General features: G+C 44.4%; 1 protein-coding gene across 6 annotated transcripts in view; it reads left to right on the top strand.

Moving 5' to 3' along the window:
- SHTN1 (shootin 1) overlaps window positions 1–25,311 on the top strand; it is a 169,524-nt gene that overhangs the window by 94,639 nt on the left and 49,574 nt on the right. For all 6 annotated transcript variants that reach the window (XM_077455441.1, XM_077455440.1, XM_077455437.1 and 3 more), the window contains 5 exons: window positions 450–544; window positions 3,756–3,902; window positions 4,548–4,701; window positions 20,322–20,424; window positions 21,317–21,399. In XM_077455441.1, the coding sequence (XP_077311567.1) occupies window positions 450–544; window positions 3,756–3,902; window positions 4,548–4,701; window positions 20,322–20,424; window positions 21,317–21,399 (582 nt within the window). The remainder of the gene's footprint in view (window positions 1–449; window positions 545–3,755; window positions 3,903–4,547; window positions 4,702–20,321; window positions 20,425–21,316; window positions 21,400–25,311) is intronic.

Genomic DNA, 25,311 nt, shown 5'->3' with positions numbered 1-25,311 from the left:
TATTTCCCAAGTCCATCAGTCAGGTCTCCAAATGCTAGGCCGAGGCTCGTCCTATTCCCTGTATGCTAAATACATTCAGCAAAAAGAGCCCGGCTGTACTGCATAAGATTCAAAAATGGACCTGTGCAATTAAGCCCCTTTTGTGGGTGAAACGCGTATAGCAGGAAGTCACAGGAGGAGATTGTCCATTTGTCTGGAGCAATAAACTTGCCAGCTTTTGAATTCATCAAAGTGTCATTCTTTTTTGGATTTTATAAGATCCTTGTAAAATCAATCCAAAATTGCTGCTTTTTTGTTTTGTTTTGTTCTTTGTATGTCTGTAGCCTTTTGATATAAAATACCATCAACCATAGGGACATAGGTATCAGTATAGCCATGTGCAGGGGATGAGTGCCACGCTCCAAAGTACAGTGTTCATGATTGTGTGAAAGTTGTCTGTTTTCCTGCAGTGTCTGTCCTGGCGGTGGAGGAATATGAAGATCTACAGAACAGCCTAGAAATGGAGAAGGATCTGCGTGAGAGAGCAGAGAAACTGGCCCATGAGGTAAGACACAAGGCCAGAGTCACTGCTGCACCTTTTGAGAGACACATCTTCATTTGCGGTCTAGAGTGTCCTAGAAGTACAGTGTCGGTAAAAATGAAAGAATGTCTGGTCAAATCCAAATAACTTAAAACCGTATATACATAGGAGGTACAAGAGAGGAGTGACCGCATGTTAAAACATAGATTTCTCTAACACTTTTTACACTGCTGTACAGTCTTAGATACTTCCAGCAAACATTTACATTAAAGTGATTGTAAAGGTTTTAAAAAAACCTTCTGTATGCAGCTCCCCCACAATACTTACCTAAGACCCTCATCTCCAAATACAGCAATACCCAACTTACTACAATTAGTACATAAGTTCTCAAAACTTTCGGGCTTATCATTGAACCAGTATAAAACCATAGCCTTGAATGTTCGCTTGCCGCAATCCATTGTCAGTCTGTTGTGTAGCAATTTAGAATTTTTTTCGTAGACTGTTAAGTCTATTCCTTATTTGGGGATTAACTTGAACCCATCCTTAGAAACTGTATACTCCAAAAATGATCCATCTCTTATGAAACAACTTATAGCCGACCTGGACAGATGGTCGAGCTTGTCTCTTTCTTGGTGTGGAAGATTCATTTTGTTAAAATTAATATATTACCCAGACTGCTTTCCTTATTTAGAGCACTTCCCATAGTGGTCCCAAAAGGGGAGCATACTACGGCTACAAAATAAAATTATCCATTTTGTTTAGGCCATAGAAAACCCTATGTGAATAGGCTGACAATATTCACACCAAAGTTTTTTGGAGGATTAGGACTCCACACTTTCACACAGCTCAGATAGCACAGGTAGCTTATCCTACGGTAAGAGGACCTTCTCCTCAGTCGGTTTCTCGAGAAGCCCTTTTGTGTTCCCTTGGATCCATCAAGGCCTTAATGTGGATTCTCAATAAGCTACAACCTCCAATCTTGCTCCCTACGCTATCGTATTTGCTTGCTATTATTGCTTTAGATGCCCTCCTTAACCACTACAATACAGGGCACTTTCGCCCCCTTGCTTCCCAGCCCAATTTTCAGCTTTCATCGGTCTAGCGCTTTCAGTGACAATTGCGCGGTCATGCTACACTGTATCCAAATGAAATTTTTATCATTTTGTTCGCACAAATAGAGCTTTATTTTGGTGGTATTTATTCACGACTCTGTTTTTTATTTTATGCGATATAAGCGCAAAAAAAGTGGAAATTTTGAAAAAAAACGATATTTTCTTTTTTCTATTTTAAAAGAAATCCAATAAAATCGAATTTTGTCATAAATTTAAGCCAAAATGTATTCTGCTACATGTTTTTGGTAAAAAAAAAATTCCGTTAAGTGTATAATAATTGGTTTGTGTGATCACGGACATATGTACGCAAATGATCATGTACATATGTGTGCAGATAATCATTGGGACATGTGATTTTAGTGGGACATATGTGGGGGACATGTTTTTATTATTAGGGACATGTGTTTTTATTATTTGGGGACATGTATGTTTTGGGGACATATGTGGGGACATTGCGTTTATACTGTGTGGTGTGATGTGTGGTTACACTATGCTGGTGATCAGTGAGTAAAAAGCTGTAAAAAACAGCCCATACTCACTGATCATCAGCCGGCTGCAGCGATCTGCTCTCCTCTCCTCAGCGATGACTTCTGTGTGAGGAGAGGAGGAGCCGATTGCCTAGCAACCGGCTGTTTGTTTACATCACATGACGGCCGTGATTGGACACGGCCGTCATGTGATCAGGAGGGCCAATCACAGAGCCCTCCTGCTGATCTGAGATGCGCCGTGTCCGGGTGACACGAGCACATCGGGATCGCGCCGCTGCGCGGGCGCGATCCCGCTCCTTCTGAAGGACGTTCCTGAACGTCCTATCAGAAGTGGATGGCTCCCACCCGGCTGTATATGTGCATTGGCCGGGTGGGAAGTGGTCAGTGGTGAAAAAATAAAGGAATCCTCCAAAAAGGGAATTTTTTTTAAATTGGTAACGACTTCTGTACTTTGGGACACTATCAAAACAAATTACTATTACGTTTAACTGAACTGTTCTAATACAGCCAAATTGCATTATTTCTCCATACCAAACTTGAAGGTTCTGCCTGTCCCTTGTCACTGATGTTGTTCGAGGTCTCCTGTAAAACCGGAGACTCGCCCAAGAGTCACAACTTTATCATACAGTATATAATCTCTTAACGAATCTAGAGCATAAACTAACATACTGTATATGTAAAACTGAGAAAAAGATCTCGGCATCACGTTAGAGTTATCGGACAGACAGGAATTAGCTAATGACTTGTCCAAAATATATGTATTAATAGTTCACTAATAGAATCCAACTATAGAACACTGGTATCTGGTACCTACTAGAGTAGCGAAAATGCATCTAAGAGCTTCTGATTGCTTTAGATGTTGTGGCCACACAGGCACCTTGTTCCATATATATGATGGCTATGTCCCAAAGTAACCAGTTTCTGAATAAGGGTCTTCAATTTCATTTGGTCGGTGAAGGGAATACAAATTCCCAGATCACCGGAAATCACACTTTTCAAGAAACTGGATGCTGATATCCCTAAAAACGCCAGAAGATTGATCACTTACATGGTTGTGGCAGCGAGAATTGCAATTGCAAGATTCAGGAACCAGACGATGGTGGTATCCAACTACGTTAAAAACGGAATTGGATTATGATTAATGACAAGATTTGGGATCCTTGGATTCTATACTTTTGAGGTACTTTTCAAGTACATTCGTCAAGTCTCTGCAGGCGTTATTGAATGTACGGACATTATTTTTTGTGCAAACTTTCATACAAAAATCTACTACTGTAGGGCCTTTTAGTTTTAGTTAGGTCTTACACACCACAAGTTAAATATGAATTCCAGGTATGGATATTTTTACATAGTTACAATGGTAACCAGAGTAACTACAGTATGCATGGAATATGGAAATCATTGTAGTATGCACTGCTACTACAGTGATCTCGACTAGCTTCTGAGTCCTGTGCCGAGCAACGGCGGCTGTTTGCAAATTCATGAGGTCAGCTGCTCAGCAAGCGCTGCTCACTCTTCACATGTTCTCAATGAATGCTAAGTGTTCTCTGATTGGATGAGGTCGAGAGGCAGGGTGGTGACATGTTCAGTATTGTCTTCAATGAAGATCACAATCATTTTTTTAAAATTTTCCAGATGATCATCGAACAGAATAAACTGAAGCGACAGAGCTGTCTCCTGCTGCAGGAGTGCGCCCCCAGCGAGCAGATGCTGAATGCGCTGGAGGAGAACGCCAGGCTGACCCAACTGCTGGAGGAAAGCCAAATCCAGCATCAGCAAAAGGTGACCCAACCACTCCGAGACTATTCACTTCTGCAGAGACCCCACCCAACTTCTGATCTAAAACACCCCTGAGCCTCCCCAGATTGAGTACTCCCACAGCTAAGAGTATATCATGAGAGAAGAGTTAAATAGAAGAAGGTGCAAAGCATTTTAGGAGAGGAGAGCTGGCTATATGGAGGAAAAGAGACCTTTCACCTCAGAGTAATTCTGGAGAGGAGAGTCCTATAGAGGAAGAAGTGCCTCCAGCAGCACAAACAATTTCAGAAGTTGAGTATTAGAGGAAGGAGCAGAGTCCTCCAGCAGAGCAGAGCATTTTAGGAGAGGAGAGTAAGATATAGAAGAGAGTCAGTGTTATCCAACAGAGCAGATTATTTCAGGAGAGGAGAGTTAGATAGGGGAAGGAGCAGAGTTCTCTAGCAGAACAGAGTATTCCAGGAGAGAAATTAAAGAAAGAAGCGGTGACCTCCAGCGGTGCAAAGTATTTCAGGTGAGGAGAATTAGAGAAAGGAGCAGTGACCACCATCTGTGCAGAGTATTTCAGGAGACGAGAATTGGAGGAAGGAGCAGTGCCCTCCAGAGGTGCAGAGTATTTCAGGAGACTGAATTTCCTTATGTCTAATCTTGTACCTTGTTCTGTATAATAAGGTGAAGGAGTTGGAGGATCAGTTGGCAGAGGACCGACTTAGGAAGGAGATTCAGAGTCTGAAGAAGCAGCTGGAGATAATGGAGGAGGAAAAGAAGGATCTGGAGGTGAAGCTGTTCAGTTCAGAGTCATTAGTAAAAGACCTGAAACACTCAGGTATGGAGATTTGTTTTATATGATTGGAGGGCAAAGGGGAGTTTTAGGAAATAAAATGGTTCCCAATATTAGTTTTACATAACACCTTCCTTGGCATAAATGTCTCTGTAGGCTTCACATGTCTCATCCAGTGTCTGTGTCAATTTCTGGTGTCCTGGAAGCGGTACTATTTCTGGGCAGAGCACAACTTGTACAGTGGCCTCTAAAATTGGCCATAGATGGATTTTTGTTTTGATTGGCCAGCCGGCAGATCAAAAAAATTATTTTACAGATTTTCCTATTTACAAATTTGAGGTGGATGACGGAATCCTGCTGCACCAGGAACATACCGTCTTCGGGATTGAGAGGAGGAGAAGCGGGAATTCAGTGGCTGCAGGGGGGAAATGGCGAGATCGGTTCCTCCATATGCAACCTGCCCCACTGCTCCCCCTATCCAGATTTTTGTGCTCCCCCCCCCCCCCATGGGATCTCCAGCCCCCCTGAGCTCTTTCCCAGCCCCTGTGCTCTCTCCTGGCCCCCTCTCCACCCCGCAGCTCTGCTAGGGGATCTGTCTGGTTGGAGAGCATTGAACCCTGTCTTGTCTTAATGAGTAGAGTCAGTGATCCATCCTGACGATCACTGACTCTGTCTATTCATTCTGTGTTTACTATGCTTCAATTTGTAAATGGAGGGGAAGCTCTGTACAGAGCTATTCCTGTCCATTCATTCTGTACAGCTGAGGCTGCAGACAGCTGTGTTCTCAGTCTCCTTGCTCTGTCTCAAAATTGGAACATCAGAGGTCTGTTTAGACCCCTGATATTTCACATGAGCTGTCTGATCAGGTCCGCCCGTCAGTTTTCCAGGTGGACCTGATTGGACTATCCATAGCTCTCTTTGGAGCGGCAGATGTCAGCGGACAGATCCTGTCTGCCAAAAACATCAGATTGGATAACAATCTGATGGAAATGGACATGCGGTCCATTTCCATCTAACGACCTCATAGAGAACAGCAGGGCTGTATCTGTGTCCGCTCTGCATAGGGGATGTGGAACACCTGTGTGAAACCAGCGAAAAAGAAGCTTGTAGTGAAAGAATCATGTGGGTTGCAGTTGCTGCCCTTTTCCTGGAAAACCTAGATGCCTAGCTGCTAATTTTCCATACTTTGGGGGGTAGATTTACTTATACTGGTGCAGCTGTGCAAAGTAACCAATCAGCTTCTAGGTTTTATTGTTAAGGCTCAAAGTGGATGTAAACCCTCACATATACCTAGTGAAGTGAACATCCTCAGATACACAGAGAAGCAAATCTCCCCACATAAGTTTTACATGTATATCTATGGTCTTCATAGTTGCATCGTTGGTAAGGTTGAATAAAGACACCAGTCCATCCAGCTCAACCTGAGTGACTGTGGTTGCATGTTCACAATCCCTATACATTGTGTCCCATCAAGATGCCCATCTATTATTATTATTTATTTAAGGTACCCATATAGCGCTGTCAGTTTTTACACAGTGCTCCACACACACATCGTTCCCCACCCCCAAGGAGCCCACAATCCAAGGTCCCCAACCCACACCTATACACTAGGGCCAATTTATTTTGGACAGAAGCCAATTAACCAATTAAGCCAATTAATCCACCAGCATGTCTTTGGACCATGGGAGGAAACCAAAGTACCCGGAGGAAACTCACGCAGGCACAGGGAGAACATGCAAACTCCAGGCAGGTAGTTTTGTGGTTGGGATTTGAACCAGCGACCCTTTTTACTGCTAGGTGAGAGTGCTAACCACTACACTACTGTGCCACTTCATCTTAATATACTGTTTAGAAAGTGCACATCCTGTTAGAATTTTCTCTACCTGATTCATCTGTAGGAGTGGATTATTGCCATACACTGTAAGCTGATTGGAGGAAAGGCACAAACCCCCTCTCCACAGAGGCAGAGAGTTGCAGAACTGTACTGTGAACAGACCAGCTCTCTGCTAATCTAGTTATAGCATCCACCCTGGTACAAAATTCTGCCTGGTTTTATCACATGTCAGAGAACTTGCCAGAAGTTATCGTGCTGATAACATAAGAACGGAGCAGGAGCAGGAGAAAGACACGGGGCTCTGGGCTTTGAGGAGAGATAAGAAAACACTGCCGATATATGTGCCCAGCTCAAATTTCATGAATAGGGTTTACATCCACTTTAAGGCTCTGTTCACACTAGTGCGACTTATCATGCAACTTTGAACGCATAAAGTTGCATGGCAAGTCACAGCCCGTTGATTTCAATAGCACCCATTCCAATCTATGACACTTAAAGCCACAGCGACTTTGGTTCCTGCAGTACTTTTATGCAACTTTCTTGTGACTTGGGTGTCATAATGTGGCATTCCAGGTCACGTGACTTTGGAGTCACATTTGTGTGAATTGAACAAGCTGAAGTTGGAAGGTAATTGGATACTGTGCACAGCTGTACCAGATTCTGCGTGGCACCAGTTTAATATATCCCCCCCCCCCCCCCCCCCCGCAGAGAGTCACCATCATGGAGCAATTGTGCAGCAGGTGAAAAATTATTCATACCCCTAAAATTTTCCACAGTTTGTAATGTTACAACCAAAAACGTAAATGTATTTTATTGGGATTTTATGTGATAGATAGACCAGCACAAAGTGGCACATAATTGTGAAGTAAAAGAAAAAATGATAAATGATTTACAACATTTTTTACAAATAAATATGTGAAAAGTGTGGGGGGCATTTGTATTCAGCCCCCCTGAGATCATTACTTTGTAGAACCACCTTTCACTGCAATTACAGTTGCAAGTCTTTTTGGGGATGTCTCCACCAGCTTTGTACATCTAGAAAGTGACATTTTTGCCTCTTCTTCTTTACAAAATAACTCAAGCTCTCTCAGATTGGATGGAGAGCGTCTGTGAACAGCAATTTTCAAGTCTTGCCACAGATTCTCAGTTGGATTAAGGTCTGGACTTTGACTGGACCATTCTAACATATGCTTTGATCTAAACCATTCCATTGTAGCTCTGGCTGTATGTTTAGGGTCTTTGTCCTGCTGGAAGGTGAACCGCTGCCGCGTCTCAAGTCTTATGCAGACTCTAAAAGGTTTTCTTCTAAGATTGCCCTGTATTTGGCTCCATCCATCTTCCCTGCCCCTGATGAAGAAAAGCATTCCCACAACATGATGCTTCCACCACCATGTTTTATAGTGGGGATGGTGTGTTCAGGATGATGTGCAGTGTTAGTTTTGCACCACACATAGCGTTTTACTTTCAAGTCCAAAGATTTGTTTTTGGCCTCATCTGACCAGAGCACTTTCTTCCACATATGGCTTCTCGCAAATGGGACTTCTTATGTCTTTCTTTCAACAATGTCTTTCTTGTCACTCTTCCATAAAGGTCAGATTTGTGGAGTGCACGACTAATAGTTGTCCTGTGGACAGATTCTCCCACCTGAGCTGTGGAACTCTGCAGCCCCTCCAGAGTTACCATGGGCCTCTTGGCTGCTTCTCTGATTAATGGTCTCATTGCCTGGCCTGCCAGTTTAGGTGGATGGCCATGTCTTGGTAGGTTTGCAGTTGTGCCAATATGCTTTCCATTTTTAAATGATGGATTGAACATCTCTGAGATGTTCAAAGCTTGGGATATTTTTTTATAACCTTACCCTGCTTTAAACTTCTCCACAACTTTATCCCTGAGCTGTCTGGTGTGTTCCTTGGCCTTCATGATGCTAATTGTTCACTAAGGTTCTCTAACAACCTCTGAGGGCTTCACAGAACAGCTGTATTTATACTGAGATTAAATTACACACAGGTAGGACTCTATTTATTAGGTGACTTCTGAAGGCAATTGGTTCCACTAGATTTTAGTTGGGGTTATCAGAGTAAAGGGGGCTGACCACAAATGCACGCTGCACTTTTCACATATTTGTAAAAAAAAATAAAAATTAAAACCATTTATCATTTTCCTTCCACTTCACAATTATGTGCCACTTTGTTTTGGTCTATCACATAGAATCCCAATAAAATACATTCACGTTTTTGGTTGCAACATGACAAAATTAGGAAAATTTCAAGGGGTATAAATACTTCTTCAAGGCACTATGTATGTGTGTGTGTGTGTGTATATGTATATATATTCAATTAATATTTATCATATAACTGTATATTTATAGTAGTTAACATTAATTATACAGTAGTTGGACAATAATAAATGTCATAAGTAATAATTAAAACATTATTGTTTAGTAATAATTATTATATAGTAATTAAGAATAAAAAATATTTTTTATTAATAATTATATAATAATAATAAGATAATTATTTATCTCATCAATTAAATAAATGAGATTAGGTGAGGTGAGGCCGGCTAATCCAACAATAGCTGAGCAGGTTCTCCTCCATGTTTTGTTCAGATTTCCTGACTAATTACAGACAACATTGCCAGGTCAGTGGGCAGTGATTGTCTCCCGCCCTTGTTACGATCTCACTACATTGTAATTCTGGGGATTAGGAGGACGGTGGAGGGTTTGGGGAAATTTGTGAGTGATGAGAACTAGACATTAACCTGCTGCCTCTGTGCCTCGTCTGCTCTTTATATTGGCTCTCTGTTTTTTCTGGCAATCAATATCGCCTCCATTAAAGAGAAAGCGTTGTCTCATTAGCAGAAAGCAATATTGCAGTCGACAAGTAATTAGTGCTGTATCTTTTGTTGCATCTCAACTTTCTAAAATGAAAAGTCTCCCCTTAACGCCCTCTTATCCGGCAATGAGAAGATGACATTGTCAAAAGACAGAAACTGGAACTTTTCATTCTATTGAGGTCAGAAGATTAGTGTTAATTAAGTCTCTGCATCTGATTCAGGGTCCCTTTTGCACAAGGCGGAGTTCACTTGTGGTTGGTGGACAATCATCCTGTAGGCTGACATGGCACAAAGATGTACAGAGGCGCGTTGGCTGAGCCTCATTGTTTGCCCCACATCACAGGTCTCATCCGTATTTCTGGGGAAAGTAGAGGACATCCTTACCCTAAGGTCAGCTACTAAGGAGATGTCCGTGGTGTTTAGGAGTTAAGCTTTGTAGGATTGTTCTCGGACTCAACTATATATGAGAATGAGAGACGGTCCTCTGATGTCAGTGGATGTTTACCTTCTGATATTTATTTTCTCATCTCTTCTTCCTTGAGGGATCTCATCTCTGACATTCTCACCTCTTCTTCCTTCGAGATATAATTCCCAACAGACTCACCTCTTATTTCCTGAGAAATCCCAGCCCCTTATTCCTTGAGACATCCTTGACAGGCTCCTCTCTTCCTTGCTGAGATATCTCATCCCTGATATTTTTACCTCTTATTCCTTGAGAGACATTATCCTTGACAGTCTCTTCTCTTTTTGCCTGAGAGATCTCATCCTTGACCATATTGGCTCTTCTTCCATTCTTCCCGGAAAGTTCTCACCCCTGACACTCTCACCTCTTCTTCCTTGAGGGATATCACTCCTGATAGTTTTACCTCTTGTTCGCTGAGAGATCTCATTCCTGACACTCTCACCTCTTGTTTGCCGAGACATCTCATTCCTGACACTCTCATCGCTTCTTCCCTGAGACATCTCATCTCTGACATTCTCACCTCTTCTTCCTTCGAGAGACCTTTTTTATCGTACATCATGGGACACAGAGCCATAGTTATTAACTTAATGGGTATATAGACACCTTCAGGTGATGGACACTGGTATACCCAATACAGGAAGTTCACTCCCCTATATAACTCCTCCTCCTTCCAGAAATACCTCAGTTTTTTCACCAGTGTCTAAGGTGTTGGTCACGAGTGAAGATGTTCTCTGAAGAGCTCCAAATCAAGGTGAGTAGAAAATTGTGGACAGCCGCACTCCAAATGAAATTTCTCATGCCTTTATTAGAACATCAGGATCACACTGCACATGTCACAGCAAAGTAATTCAGAACCAAAAACAACTGACACGTTTCACACTAAACGTAGTGCTTATGAGTAAGCACTACGTTTAGTGTGAAACGAGACAGCTGTTTTTGGTTCTGTATTACTTTGCTTTGACATGTGCAGTTTGATCCTGGTGTTCTAATAAAGGCGTGAGAAATTTCATTTGGAGTGAGACTGTCCAGAATTTTCTACTCACCTTGATTTGCTATATGCATTAGCCAGCCTTCATTTCCTGGAGGAAAAACCTTTTTGTTTCAGCAGACCTAACTGGAGCGGTGGTAACCCCATCTCTTTATCCGAAGAGCTCCAAGTTGGAGGGATCCCATGCTAGATTTAAACAGCCTCCATAGACCGGATCCATCCAAAGTGCCACTAAGGCCAAGGTGGATGGTACCTGGGCCTCACATAAAGAATGAGGGTTTGCCTGTAATGCCTCTTTGTAGGGCTGGACCCCAGGACTTTTTTGTTCATGCTACATTACTTAGTTTTCCTGAGGGGTGCTATACAGGTCCGAGACAGTGGACCCCCTATAATAGGGACCCAGTCCTTTGAAGGTTTGCTATCGCAGCCTGCCGTGATGGGTGAAGTTTGGATCTGTCTGTTACAGCAGTATCCTGCAGCGAGGAAAAGGTAAGGGAAGAAGCCTAGGAACTGTAAAAAGTCCACCTATGCTTTTTTTCCTTGCATAAGTAAAAGGTTGTCATGCCTAAAGTCTCCACTAGAGGAGAGCGTAAATGCATACCTTAGTACGTTGCTTCTCAGTCGGCTCCGAAGTCCCAGCTAAACAGCGTGTGTGTGGACTCAATAGCCATTGGGGATTGTCATCCTGAACATTTCCCCCCTGGTTCGAGGGAGGTTCAACTGAAGCTTGTAATCCCCCCCCCCCCCACACCCAGCGACATTTTTCATTTAGAATTTCTATTGCCCACAGAAGGTGTTTTTTTTTTTTTTAAAACTTCCTACCACCCAGCCCTCCCTTGCCTCCCTTCTTGCTCAAGGAGCGTGTCAGCCGCCCGTGCGTGCGCAGACTAGGCTAATTTCAAAACAGAGGGTGAAAGTTGAGTGACGGAGAGGGCGTGGCTCATGGGCGTGGCTAAGGAGCAGCGCCGCCTGCTCCTTGTGTACTTATGTCCTGCGTGGCGACGTTGCGCCTTAGCCACACTCGTAAGCCACGCCCCCTCCATCAATCAACGTCCCCACTCTGTTTTGCGCAGGCGCTGGGGACAGAAATGAATGTTCACAGCTGCAGCGGACACACAGGACATAAGAGCGATGGGGGCAGGTAAGGGATGCAGGCATTTCCAGTACAGGCAATAACATAACTAAAGCTGAACTTTATTAGCATTGTCTTTGGCTAAACTGCTTTTCGCATTTCAGCCCCTGTATACATGATTGAAAATGCGTTTTCCTCCGCTCTGCAGGGCCTATAAGGAAGATTAGCGACTTTAATTACATCCGCTATCCAAAAGGATGGGAAACGTGTTAGATCCTCCTCCCTCACCTCAGACCCCTTACCAAGGGAACAGTGGGTAGAGGATGAGGGGTTACCCTTAGAGGATCAGGAAGAAGGGCAAACCAATTACTCCTCTGCGGAGGAAACAACGGTAGATTAACCTTTTTTCAGCCTCGCAAACTGAGAAACTGCTGGTACAATCTCCTACACAGATGGTTCGTGCCTTTTTCAAGCTACCACTAGCAGAGTCAGCTGATAATTCTGTTTCTTCTTTAGGTTCCTTAAAACCTTCACAGACTTTTCATGCGTTTCCTGTACATGCATTATTAGAAAAGCTTATTTATACTGAATGGGATCACCCAGATAAGCATCTTTCTCCCTCCAAAGAGATTCACAGCACTCTATCCCATGGAGGAGAAATTCTCCAAAAGATGGAAGGTACCAGCAGTTGACGCCGTAATTTCCAGTGTGAATAATAGTCTAACTTGTAAAGTAGACAGTGCACAAATGCTTAAAGATCCAACTGATAAGATTGGAATTTCTATTAAAATCCTTTTTCTTTGGCAGGTGCAGTTTGAAGTAGAATAGTAAAGTATCGAACCAGGCAGGACTTCAGCAATGTAGGTTTATTAACAGCTTCAACATACAGGTTCATGTTCAAAGTCGTACAAGATGCAGGTCTAATTTATACAGTTTCTTACAATGCAAGCATATTAGATATAGATATAGGTATTCTTATTCTCTAACCAAATCGAAACAATTGTGAATTGTTCTCACCTTGAACCAGAATGGGTCTTTTCTGCCAATTCTTGGGAACCCGTCACCTGATAGGGACCAGTCGATCGACCGGTGGTCTGGTCCCCTTACAGAGTTTTGGGTTCCAGCTCGACCAAGTTCGTGAGGGAAATTCACCGGAGACCACACTCTGGAACAAATTAAGAAGTCTAGTCTATTTGACTCGTACGAGGAGACAAGTTATGGACAGATATTTGCTTATTGGTTCTGACCATCTGCCATCCTTGCAATAGGGCTGCATAGACAAACAGTCAATCTGATAGACGCTGATAGATAGACTATCTGACTTGACTGTCTAACAATTGTAGAGCTTGCATTTATATAGCTTTTTACAAGCCTTATCTTAACCATCTCTCTTAGATATGATTGGTCGCTAAGATCTACGTCAATGTAACTAACTATAAATCTGACACCTGTTCTACAACCAGACAAACGTATTCACTCCCAGAATTCCTATATGTTCGTTAGTGATTTATAACTGCTTTTCTCCAATTAAAAACACCTGTGTAGAGAAAGTAGCCAGCAAACCATCCTCATCTTGATAAGATTTAACTAGCTTCAAGGATTTACAGATTTACGACTTTGAGAGAATGAACTTTCAATATATGTGTTACTATATAATCCTATGTGTAAAAGTACTGTGTCACTTTATATATATATATATATATATATATATATATATATATATATATATATATATATAAACACACACATATATACAAAGCCAATTACTTATTCAATATTGTCTAATTATTAACACTCAACACAAAATATATATAATTTCCCCTATTCAGTGTATTTTAACAGTTTTAATGAGGGCTCAAGCAGACCATTGTTTGACCTTGTTAAACTTTAATGTATTGTACATAACTTTCCCATATTCCACCTAATTATTTCTAAACCCCCTGTACAAGATGTTCTTATCTTATCTCTTGTGATTTATCTGCTGTCAAGTGTTTTCGTTTCTAATTAGCGCTTACTTAAAAACTAAAACAATGAACTATCCTAATGAACTTTCACCCAGTAAACTTTTATCTTATAAAAAATATGAGAAGGAAGCAGAGAGGTCATCTAAACGGAGCAGAGAGGTCATATATAGTTCAACATTTAAAATGAAATCTTTCTACATCTATGGAAAACACAGCATAATTATTAAAGAATAATAATTGTTGCTTTACTTACTGAATAATAATATTGGTAAAACCACTATTATATAATAATAACAATAATAATATGAATAATATGTGTAACATAAAATATATATAGGTTAATATGAAATTCTACCACAAGTTACCCAGCCTGCAGTTGGGGCAATAGGCATCCGTCAGTCCCTAAGAGACCAGTTTAGACAGGCCCTTGAAGAGGTCCCTGCACAACAGGCCCACGATTTGGCCGAACTACCAAAGATGTTATGTGTTGCCATAGACTCCATGAAAGATTCTATTTACCAGGCATCCCGCATTGCGCTTGTGCTAATACACATGCTTAGGACCCTGTGGTTAAAAAATTGGTCAGCCAAAGCAGCTTGCAAAAGGATTCTGACTCGTTTCCCTTTTCATGGGGATCGACTATTTGGGGAGGATTTGGGAAGAGTACTCTTTTGCCAGTCAAGAGAACGTATAAACATCCTTCATTTAAACTGACTATTTCCCCTGTGCCAAGGGCATCCGCCTCTAGGCAGTGGTGATAGCAGGGGCGTACCTAGAGCATTTGGCACCCAGGGCGGATCCTATATCTGGCACCCCCCACCTTAAAATGTAAAAACACCCCACTGTGCCCCCTGCATACCTCTGCATCCTTCAATATCTTTTTGTCACTACTGTGTACCCCTCTCCACAACTGCACCTCTGGACCCCTTTAAATTACACATCACCCTGCACCTCTGGACCCCTTTACATTACACATCACCCTGCACCTCTGGACCCCTTTACATTACACATCACCCTGCACCTCTGGACCCCTTTACATTACACATCACCCTGCACCTCTGGACCCCTTTACATTACACAGCACCCTGCACCTCTGGACCCCTTTACATTACACAGCACCCTGCACCTCTGGACCCCTTTACATTACACAACACCCTGCACCTCTGGACCCCTTTACATTACACAGGACCTTGCACCTAAGGACCTCTTTACATTACACAGCATCCTGCACCTCTGGACCCCTTTACATTACACAGCCCTTGTACAGTGGTGTGAAAAAGTGTTTGCCCCCTTCCTCATTTCCTGTTCCTTTGTATGTTTGTCACACTTAAGTGTTTCGGAACATCAAACCAATTTAAACAATAGTCAAGGACAACACAAGTAAACACAAAATGCAATTTGTAAATGAAGGTGTTTATTATTAAAGGTGAAAAAAAATCCAAACCATCATGGCCCTGTGTGAAAAAGTGATTGCCCCCCTTGTTAAAACATACTAATACTGTGGTTGTCCACACCTGAGTTCAATTTCTCTAGCCACACCCAGGCCTGATTATTGCCACACCTGTTCACAATCAAGGCATCACTTAAATAGGAGCTGCTTGACACAGTAAGGTCCACCAGAAGATCCTTAAAAGCTACACATCATGCCGAGACCCAAAGAAATTCAGGAACAATTGAGAAAGAAAGTAATTGAGATCTATCAGTCTGGAAAGGGTTATAAAGCCATTTCCAAAGCTTTGGGAATCCAGCGAACCACAGTGAGCGCCATTATCCACAAATTGCGAAGACATGGAACAGTGGTGAACCTTCCCAGGAGTGGCCGGCCGCCCAAAATTACCCCAAGAGCGCAGCGACGACTCATCCAAGAGGTCACAAAAGACCCCACAACAACGTCCAAGGAACTGCAGGCCTCACTTGCCTCAGTTAAGGTCAGCGTTCATGCCTCCACCATCAGGAAAAGACTGGGCAAAAATGGCCTGCATGGCAGAGTTCCAAGGAGAAAACCACTGCTGAGCAAAAAGAACATCAAAGCTCGTCTCAATTTCTCCACAACACATCTTGATGATCCCCAAGACTTTTGGGACAACATTCTGTGGACCGATGAGACAAAAGTGGAACTCTTTGGAAGGTGTGTGTCCAAGTATATCTGGCGTAGAAGGAACACTGCATTTCATAAAAAGAACATTATACCAACAGTAAAATATGGTGGTGGTAGTGTGATGGTCTGGGGCTGTTTTGCTGCTTCAGGACCTGGAAGACTTGCCGTGATAAAAGGAACTATGAATTCTGCTGTCTACCAAGAGATCCTGAAGGAGAATGTCCGACCATCTGTTCGTGTACTCAAGCTGAAACGAACTTGGGTTCTGCAGCAGGACAATGATCCTAAACACACCAGCAAGTCCACCACCGAATGGCTGAAGAAAAACAAAATGAAGACTTTGGAGTGGCCTAGCCAAAGTCCTGACCTGAATCCTATTGAGATGTTGTGGTATGACCTTAAAAAGGCCGTTCATGCTCGAAAACCCTCTAATGTAACTGAATTAGGACAATTCTGCAAAGATGAGTGGGCCAAAATTCCTCCAGGACGCTGTAAAAGCCTCATTGCACGTTATCGCAAACGCTTGGTTGCAGTTGTTGCTGCTAAGGGTGGCCCAACCAGTTATTAGGTTTAGGGGGCAATCACTTTTTCACACAGGGCCATGATGGTTTGGATTTTTTTTCACCTTTAATAATAAACACCTTCATTTACAAATTGCATTTTGTGTTTACTTGTGTTGTCCTTGACTATTGTTTAAATTGGTTTGATGTTCCGAAACACTTAAGTGTGACAAACATGCAAAGGAACAGGAAATGAGGAAGGGGGCAAACACTTTTTCACACCACTGTACCTCTGGACCCCTTTACCTAACACAGTACCCCAAACCTCCTGACCCCTTTACATTACACAGCTCCCTGCACCTCTGGACCCCTTTACATTACACAGCTCCCTGCACCTCTGGACCCCTTTACATCACACAGCCCTTGTACCTCTGGACCCCTTTACATTACACAGCACCCTGCACCCCTTTACATTACACAGCCCCTCACAGCTCTGGACCCCTGCATGTTACACAGACCCCCTACAGTGCAGACCTCCCTACCGTACAGACCCCCCATCTACAGTGTAGAACCCCCTACAGTACAGACCCCCCTACAGTGCAGACCCTCCTACAGTACAGACCCCTCCACCCTACAGCGCAGACCCCCCCCCCCCTACAGTACAGAATCCTCCCCTACAGTGCAAACCCTCCTACAGTACAGACCCTTCCACCCTACAGCGCAGACCCCCCTACAGTACAGACTTTCCTACAGTACAGACCTCTCCCCCCTACAGTGCAATCACCCCCCTACAGTACAGGATCCTCCCCTACAGTACAGACCCCCTTACAGTGCAGACCCCTCCCCCCTACAGTGCATACCCCCTACACTGCAGACCCCCCTACAGTGCCAAATCTTCCCCTACTCTACAGACCCCTCCCCCTATAGTGCAGACCCCCTATAGTACAGACCCCCCTACAGTGCAGGACCCCTCCCCCTACAGTGCAGGACTCCCCTACAGTGCAGGACTCCCCCACAGTGCAGAACCCCCCTACAGTGCCAAATCTTCCCCTACTGTACAGACCCCTCCCCCTATAGTGCAGACCCCCCTATAGTACAGGACCCCCCCTACAGTGCAGACCCCCCTACAGTGCGCAGACCCCCCCTACAGTGCAGACTCCCCCCCCCTACAGTGCAGACCCCCCTACAGTGCAGACCCCCCCCCCACAGTGCAGACCCCCCCCACAGTGCACAGACCCCCCTACAGTGCTCAGACCCCCCTAACAATACAGCTCCCCCCACAGGCCCATAATGTACCTGAACACACATGAAGAGCCCAAGGCAGTGACATTGCAGGGGGGAGGTGTGAACAGCACTCGAGTGAAGTGAGACCTGACGGCTCAGTGATCTGGGACCCGGCGCAATAATCCCCTTCTCTCTGTGGTCGCGTGACTCGCGTTGCGCCATTCTGATCAGTCTCAGCAGCAGCTGTCACTCACAGCCGAGCAGAGTAAAGCCGCCTCCCCCTCCTCCTTTACATCTACACAGTGCTGTGCATGCAGGAGGAGGGGGAGGCGGCTTCACTGTGAGTGACAGCCGCTGCCGAGACTGATCAGAACGGCGCGACTTGACCACAGAGAGAAGGGGATTGTTGCACCCGGTCCCAGATCACTAAGCCGACAGGTGTCACTCCACTCAGGTGCTGCTCGCACCTCCCCCCTGCAATGCCGCCCACTGCCAGTGCCTCGGGCTCTTTCTGTGTGGGCTGCGAACCCGAGGCACGGCGCTGTCTTCTCTTCAGTTGCGGAGCGGAGGGCGCTGGCCTGACACCCCCCCAATGTGTGGCACCCGGGGCGGCCCGCCCCCAACTTAGTCCCCCACTGGGTGTCGGCCTCCACCATCAGACTCTAGAGGAAAGCTCAGGGTCAGGCCAGGGCACAGAAAAAGACCTGGGGCTGGAAATCTGCAAAGCAGAATACTAAAGCCTCATTATGAAGAGCCAGAGTGGGGGGAAGACTTCTGTAATACTCAGAAGTCTGGCAAGAGGAAATTCAGGACAGATGGGTCATTTCCACTGTGTCTTTAGGATATAAACTAGAATTTCGGGAGTTTCCACCATCTCGTTTTCTGAGAACAAACGTTCCCATGGACTCTGCTCCTCAAGGAGTTGCTCCAGGGCACATTTTCAGCTAAGTTCAGTAGATTTTAGTAGGGTGTGTGTGTTTTTCACCACAAGAGCATAACAGAAATCCCCTCTGGCGTAATATAACATTACTAAACAGGGACTCGTTTTTCATTATTCTTCCATTATTTTGCCTTTTTCCATCTGTGTTCCTCATTTTTCACCAGTTTTATTATTACAAGTTTACAAGCTAAACAAAACCATTAAAAAATGTCAGCCATTATTTCAGCAATCCTGATAAAGAGGCCCTGTACATGTGATGTTGGTATAAATTACACTGTTGCAGACAACCTTATGTAAGGGGCGGCCGCGGGTGTACACCTTTTAAGGATCTGCCTTATCCCCTGCAGACTTGCAAACATGTAAGCTGCACTCCACTGTGTTTTTTTTTCTTAACCGCAACAAGCTTTGACACCAGATTAGGTCAAACTGTATCAAGGGTAGTAGCTTTTGAATACAGCTTGCTATGCATCAGGCTGTATTCGTAGTTCACTGACACTTTCTACCAATAACATGGGCTTAATAATAGGAGTCCTTGCATGTCAGGTTGTGAGAGGACAACAATAGAACGATGACGGCAGAAAAAAAAAAATTGTCTTTTGTTGGCGGGATCACATTGGCGCTGTGCTGAGGTTGCTGTATTTAAAGTCTCCCAGTATATTTTTACCTCCTGGTTTGTGATGGAGAAATTTCTTATAAATAATGTCTTAATCCAGAAACCTCTCACTGAGATGATAAACACTAGTACATGGAATTCTGCAAGGCTCATCCACCTTACAATCCACTCGGCGTCTGCTACCCCTCCCAGCCAATCCCTCCATTGGCCGCCACTAAGCCAATAAATTAAATTCAAAATACTAACAATAACTTACAAAGCCATCCACAACCTGGACCCCAGCTACATCACTAACCTGGTCTCAAAATGCCAACCAACTTGTTCGCTTCGCTCCTCCCAAGACCTGCTCTCTAGCATATCATCCCATGCTTGCCTCCCAGGACTTCTTCTGAGCCTCTCCCATCCTTTGGAATGCTATACCCCAATCTGTCGGTCTATTCCCCTACTTTGTTTACTTTCAGAAGATCCCTGAAAACGCATCTCTTCAGAGAAGCCTATCTGACTCCCACCTAACAACTCTACATTTCTTTTCACCGTGAGCTTATCCCCCATAGTTATTGCCTTTTTGTATCTCCTGACCCTCCCTTATCGACTGTAAGCTCTAACAAGCAGAGCCCTTTGATTCCAACTGTATTAAAGTGTATTGTATTTGTACTGTCTACCCTCAAGTTGTAAAGCGCTGCGTAAAACGACGGTGCTATTTAAATCCTGTATAATAATAATAATTCTGAAGCTGTTAAAGGGCACCTGCCATGACAGAATACAAGGCCTGGTACTGCTTATCACTGCTTGTGAAAATACAACTAGAATTGCGGTCATGCTGATCATTTGGTTTTAGCATTTTGGTTCATTAATCCAGTACAATAATGCAGTGATTGAAGCCAGAGGATTGATATGACGTTACTTTCAGGAGGAGTGCTTAGTACAGCAGCAGCTTGAATAGGACCAACCGGCTTTCTTTGTCATAAGGCTGGATAAGATCAATTCATGGGTAGGCAAGTTTTTGGAGTAAGTTTGGATTAGGCGGATATGTATGAACCTGTTGGGGTAGTGGGATCCGCAGTCTAAATGCAGTACAGGAAAGATCTGGTCGCCTTTAGTGTTGTTGGTCATGACTCATTGTCTTTTTCTGAGCAGTGCAAGAGCTCCAGAAACGAGTACATCAAGCTGAGAATCCGCCTCCTCCTCCTCCGCCACCGCCGCCACCTCTCCCGCCTCCTCTGCCGGCCAACCCTATCCGGTAAGACTGTCTTCTTCATGTACAGAAATAAATCCGTCACCATTAGAAATTTCTTGGCTGTGATGGTGCCTGTATGATGAAAGGGGTAGTACCTCAGAATAGTCTTTTATCTTATTTAAAATGTTTTACTAAACCCACAGCAGTAAAATCAGCCTGTATATGCAGTAAAGCATGCTTGTTATACTTACTGTGGAACCTAAGGGATTAATCTTCTACATTGTGTAAAAAGGCTGTTTGATCCTGCCTTCTCTGATCCTCCCCTTCTTCCACGATCCCCAATCCATCTGTGCTGATAGTACAGAGTATTGGGAGAGTGCATGTGATCAGCACAGGGCCAAACAGCACTGTCCAGACAGAGGGTCAGGGGTCCTACAGCCTCATAGGACAATCAGAGGAGAATGAAAACTCCATCTACAGGCTTTAACCAGACATTGATATAAGTCCCAAGACTCCTATATACTGCTGATGAGAAAAGGTATTTAGCCATTTATATTTACTAAAATAATTGCATTTCCATCTTCTGTGTACTGTGGGAGACTAGATATCGTGAATGCAGGGTTCTGGGTTTAGTAACACTTTAAGCAGAACTGCAGGCTGACAGTTGGAATACACATTTTTGAACAGACTTAAGCCAGCCGTAGATGGTTCAAATTTTGGCCGTCTCGGCAGGAGCCTGGCTAATTTCAATCCGTCTATATGCAGGCTGGTTTTACTGAAGTCAATCCACCCGCAGTTTGAAAAAAGAAAACAGGTATACCCTCCTTAAAAAGTGATGTGTATGAGGGATGTAGTGCCCCCATGTCAGGTGATTGATGGTATATATGTGCTGTGTTGGGAATTATGGGGGGGTTTTGTGACACCGACTCACCCTCTGTTCCCCAACTCCCCCCAGGTCCCTCATGTCCATTATTCGGAAGAAACCCTCGCAGGCGAGCAGCTCTGTGAAGAAGGAAATTGCCTCCCAGTCAGAGTCCGGTAAGAAAAGAATTATGTCTGTGAATTCAGAAAACAGATTTTCAGGGAAATTACTTATTCTGCCAAATCCAGAGTGATAATCCCTCTGGAAGGATATAATGATTCTGCCATGGGCCATCAAACAGGGCCAAACTGTGATAGAAATAATGTGTGTAAGTACTTAAAGATGAACTCCGAGCACAAAAACTTTCACTTAAAGGAGAAGTACAGCCAACACTCATTTGGTTGTACTTCTCCTGTGGATCACAGGAGTGCAGTTTGTTCTGCACTTCTGTGACCCGTTTTCAGCAGACATCGGTCTGAAATCCGCTGTCAGTTGAGATCACAGAGCCAATCCAGGCTAAGGCAAGATTGCAACAATAATGTTGAGATCCGCCCAAATGCCTGGATCCGCACCTGGCTCAGATTCTCTGCATGCCGCTGAGAGCCTAAGCTGGCTGCTCCCACCCCCTCCATAGTCCAGTGAGCATGGGTGGGGAGGATGGGAGCGGAGTAGAGAGCAGTAACTGACAGTCACCAGCTCTCTGAGAACGGAGGGATGAGCAGTATTTGTTTGCTCGGTTCCCAGTCTTAGAGCCAGCAGGGTACAGCACCTAGGTAAGTATGATTTTTGAAAAAAAAAGCCCAACTTCTCTTTTAAATATATTCCTAATAGCCACCGTACCTGCGGCAATTGGATTCGTAGCAGAACCGATCACTCTTCAGGTCCAGGCCAATGATTTCTGGCCTGGGCCTGCTGATGGGTTCTGGTGAATGAAAATGCTTCCCCTGTTTGTAAGTGTAAACACAGACAGGGGAAGTGATGTTATCTCCCTCCCTGGGATTCTTTTGTTCCAGAGAGATTATAGAGAACATCTTACTGTGAATTGCACAACACTACACTAACACCAGTACATGTAGGTACAGGTGTCATCCCCTGATTGCCCCCCCCCCCAGTTAACCCCTTCATTCCCTGTCACAGTGTCACCAATTGCAGTTTTTTCACTGATCACTACATTGGTGTCACTTTTGACTCTAATCAGTGTTAGGGCAATTAGTAGTAGGCCCTGTTAGGGCTGGGGTGCTCCCCCAATCCCCCTAATAAAGGTTTAACCCCTTGATTGCCCACCCAGTTAACACTTTCATCCCCTGTCTCAATGTCACTAATCTTTTTTTCTGATCACCGTATTAGTGTCACGGTGAAGGTAGTTAGCCAGTTAGTTGATTTGTTTCACCGTCAGGTTTTTATAGCACTGTATATTACCTAATAAAGGTTTTAACCCCCCTGATTGCCCCCTAGTTAACCCTTTCACTCCCTGTCACCAGTGATCACCGTATTAATATCATGGGTGACGTTGCGCTGGTTAGTTAATTTTTTTTTGTGTCGGGGCACCCGCCATATATTACCTAATAAAGGTTGATCGCCCGGCGGGTGACATCAGTTAGGTTTTACCGTCAGTCAGGGTCTGCATCACCCCAGGCAGCGGCAGATTAGTGCCAGTAGCACTAACTCCCATGCACGCACCATACACCTCTCCTAGTAGTATAGTGTCTGAACGGATCAATATCTGATCTGATCAGATGTATACTAGCGTCCCCAGTAGTTTAGGGTTCCCAAAGACGCAGTGTTGGCAGGATCAGCCCACCCAAGTGTAGTATCAATCGATTGCTGTCACTTACAAAACACATAACTTCAGCATTTGCAGAGACAGGCCTGATCCCTGCGAATGATGACCGTTTTTTTGTTGGTAGCGTTTGAAGCAGTCGCTGACAGTCAGGTGCTCCTTTTTTTTTTTTTTTTCCTGAGAGTTTCACTAGTTGTACCAGTAAAATTGGAGGCCACAATCTCCAATTGAAGGTACACTAGTGAAGAGGCCTACACGTTTCTGAGCATGACACATGAGAGTGAAGAGAATGTCACCCATCTGTCAGATTCAGCCTCAGAATATGATCCTGTAGACAGCAGAAGCAGCAGCCTGACAGATAGCTCTGACAACGGAGTAGTGGTCCCTGCCAAGGTCAAGCGTACCTGACCCGGTTCTTCTGCTGTCGTTGAGGTGCAGAAACTGCAGGGCTCTCGTATGGAGCAGAGAAGCCAGTACTAGTGCTGCTTATCCTTCTGGTGAACTAGCAAGCACCAGCGGCCTAGTACACCCTGGTCGTAGTCAAACCAGCAGTGCAGCATCACGTGGTGACGTGGCGAGTCCCATACGTGCAGTTCAAGCTGGTGAGGTGGCTAGCACAAGTAGTGTCCCACAGCCACCAAGAAGACAAACACCGGCCCATCAAGCCCATAGTGCCCTTCCTGCTACATTTGCTAATCCGAATCGGGAGTCCACCACTTCTGCAGCACCCATACTTCCCCCATTCACTGGCCAACCCGGAATTCAGGTGGAAACAGTTGATTTTACATCACTTGATTTTTATTCGCTCTTTTTCACGGAAGATCTCTATAGATCTATTGTGGACCAAAGCAATTTGTATGCTGGTCAATTAATCGCAGCTAATCCCAAGTTGACCCTTGCCAAAGATTGGAGACCTATCACATTCTCCGAATTTAAGACCTTTCTGGGCCTATTCCTCCTCATGGACATACGTAAAAAAAAAAAAAGTGAGTTGCGATCAGATTGGTCCACTGACCCAATTCACCATATGCCCCTGTTCTCTGCTTCCAGGGCTAGATACAAGCAGATCTTGCAATTTCTGCACTTCAACGACAATGAACTCTGTCATCCTCGGGGTGACCCTAAATACGATCGACTCCACAAAATTCGGCCCCTCATAAACCACCTCAACCCACAGTTTTCAGCCTTGTTTACTTCCCCATAAAATTTTCTGCATTGAGGTGTCCCTCATTAAGTTTTCTGGCCGCTTGTCTTTTTGTCAGTATCTTCCCAGCAAGCGTGCCAGATATGGGGGTCAAGATGTATAAGCTCTGTGACAGGGCAACAGTCTATACATATAGCTTTTTATGGTTTACGTGGGAAAAGGTAGTCATGTGGATCCAGAGAACTGCCCAAACTATATAGGGAGCGCTGGTAAGATTGTGTAGGACTTGGTGTCACCCTTATTCGGAAAGGGGTACCACTTGTATGTGGACAATTATTACACAAGCGTGACACTTTTTAGTCACTTGTTTGATCACCAAATCGGCTCATGTGGCACAGTGCAATCTAATCACCGGGGTTTACCCCAGCGACTTGTAGATTCCTGTCTTAGGCTGGGGGAGAGAGCCTGCTTGAGAAATAATAATTTGCTTGCAGTGAAGTGAAGGGATTCGTGGAATGTTTTCGTTCTGTCCTCAATACACGCAGACACGATGGTCCAAATTCAAACGGCTACTGGTGTTGTGGAGAAACCCCTCTGTGTCCATGAATACAACCTTAATATGGGAGGGGTGGACCTCAACGACCAGTTGATGGCGCTGTACTTATTTGCCCGCACGGCCAGATACTGGTATAAAAAAAGGTGTCCGCATACTTATTCCAATTGGCTCTGCTGAACGCTCATGTGCTATACAGAGCTTCAGGACCAACTGGATCCTTCCTTAAATTCCAGGAAGAGATTGTCACAGCCCTTCTGTTTTCAGACGGTGCTGTGCCCCAACTTCCCAACGCAATTGCAGTAAGCCGGCTGCATGGGAGGCACTTTCTGTATGTCCTCCCTGGTACCCCTACACAACGTTCACCCCAAAGCAGATGTCCTGTGTGTAGCAAGAGCGGATATAGGTGTGACACCCGCTATTATTGTCCCTCCGGTCCTGACCACCCTGGTCTTTGCATTGGAGAATGTTTTGAATGCTACCGCTCACTAGTGGAGTATTAGCGTATGGTACAGCATTGCACAGACTAGGACACACTTTCACAGGGTCTCTAAAGATGCCACCGCATTTTGAGAGACCCGAACCTGGAACCGTTACAGTTACAAAGAAAA

The sequence above is a fragment of the Lithobates pipiens genome, unplaced genomic scaffold (assembly GCF_037356315.1).
Source record: "Lithobates pipiens isolate NorthernLeopardFrog02 unplaced genomic scaffold, aLitPip1_a1.2 Scaffold_25, whole genome shotgun sequence".
NCBI classification, from domain to species: domain Eukaryota; kingdom Metazoa; phylum Chordata; class Amphibia; order Anura; family Ranidae; genus Lithobates; species Lithobates pipiens.
The sequence above is the reverse complement of the archived record's forward strand: the minus strand, read 5'-3'. Positions and strand labels throughout refer to the sequence as shown.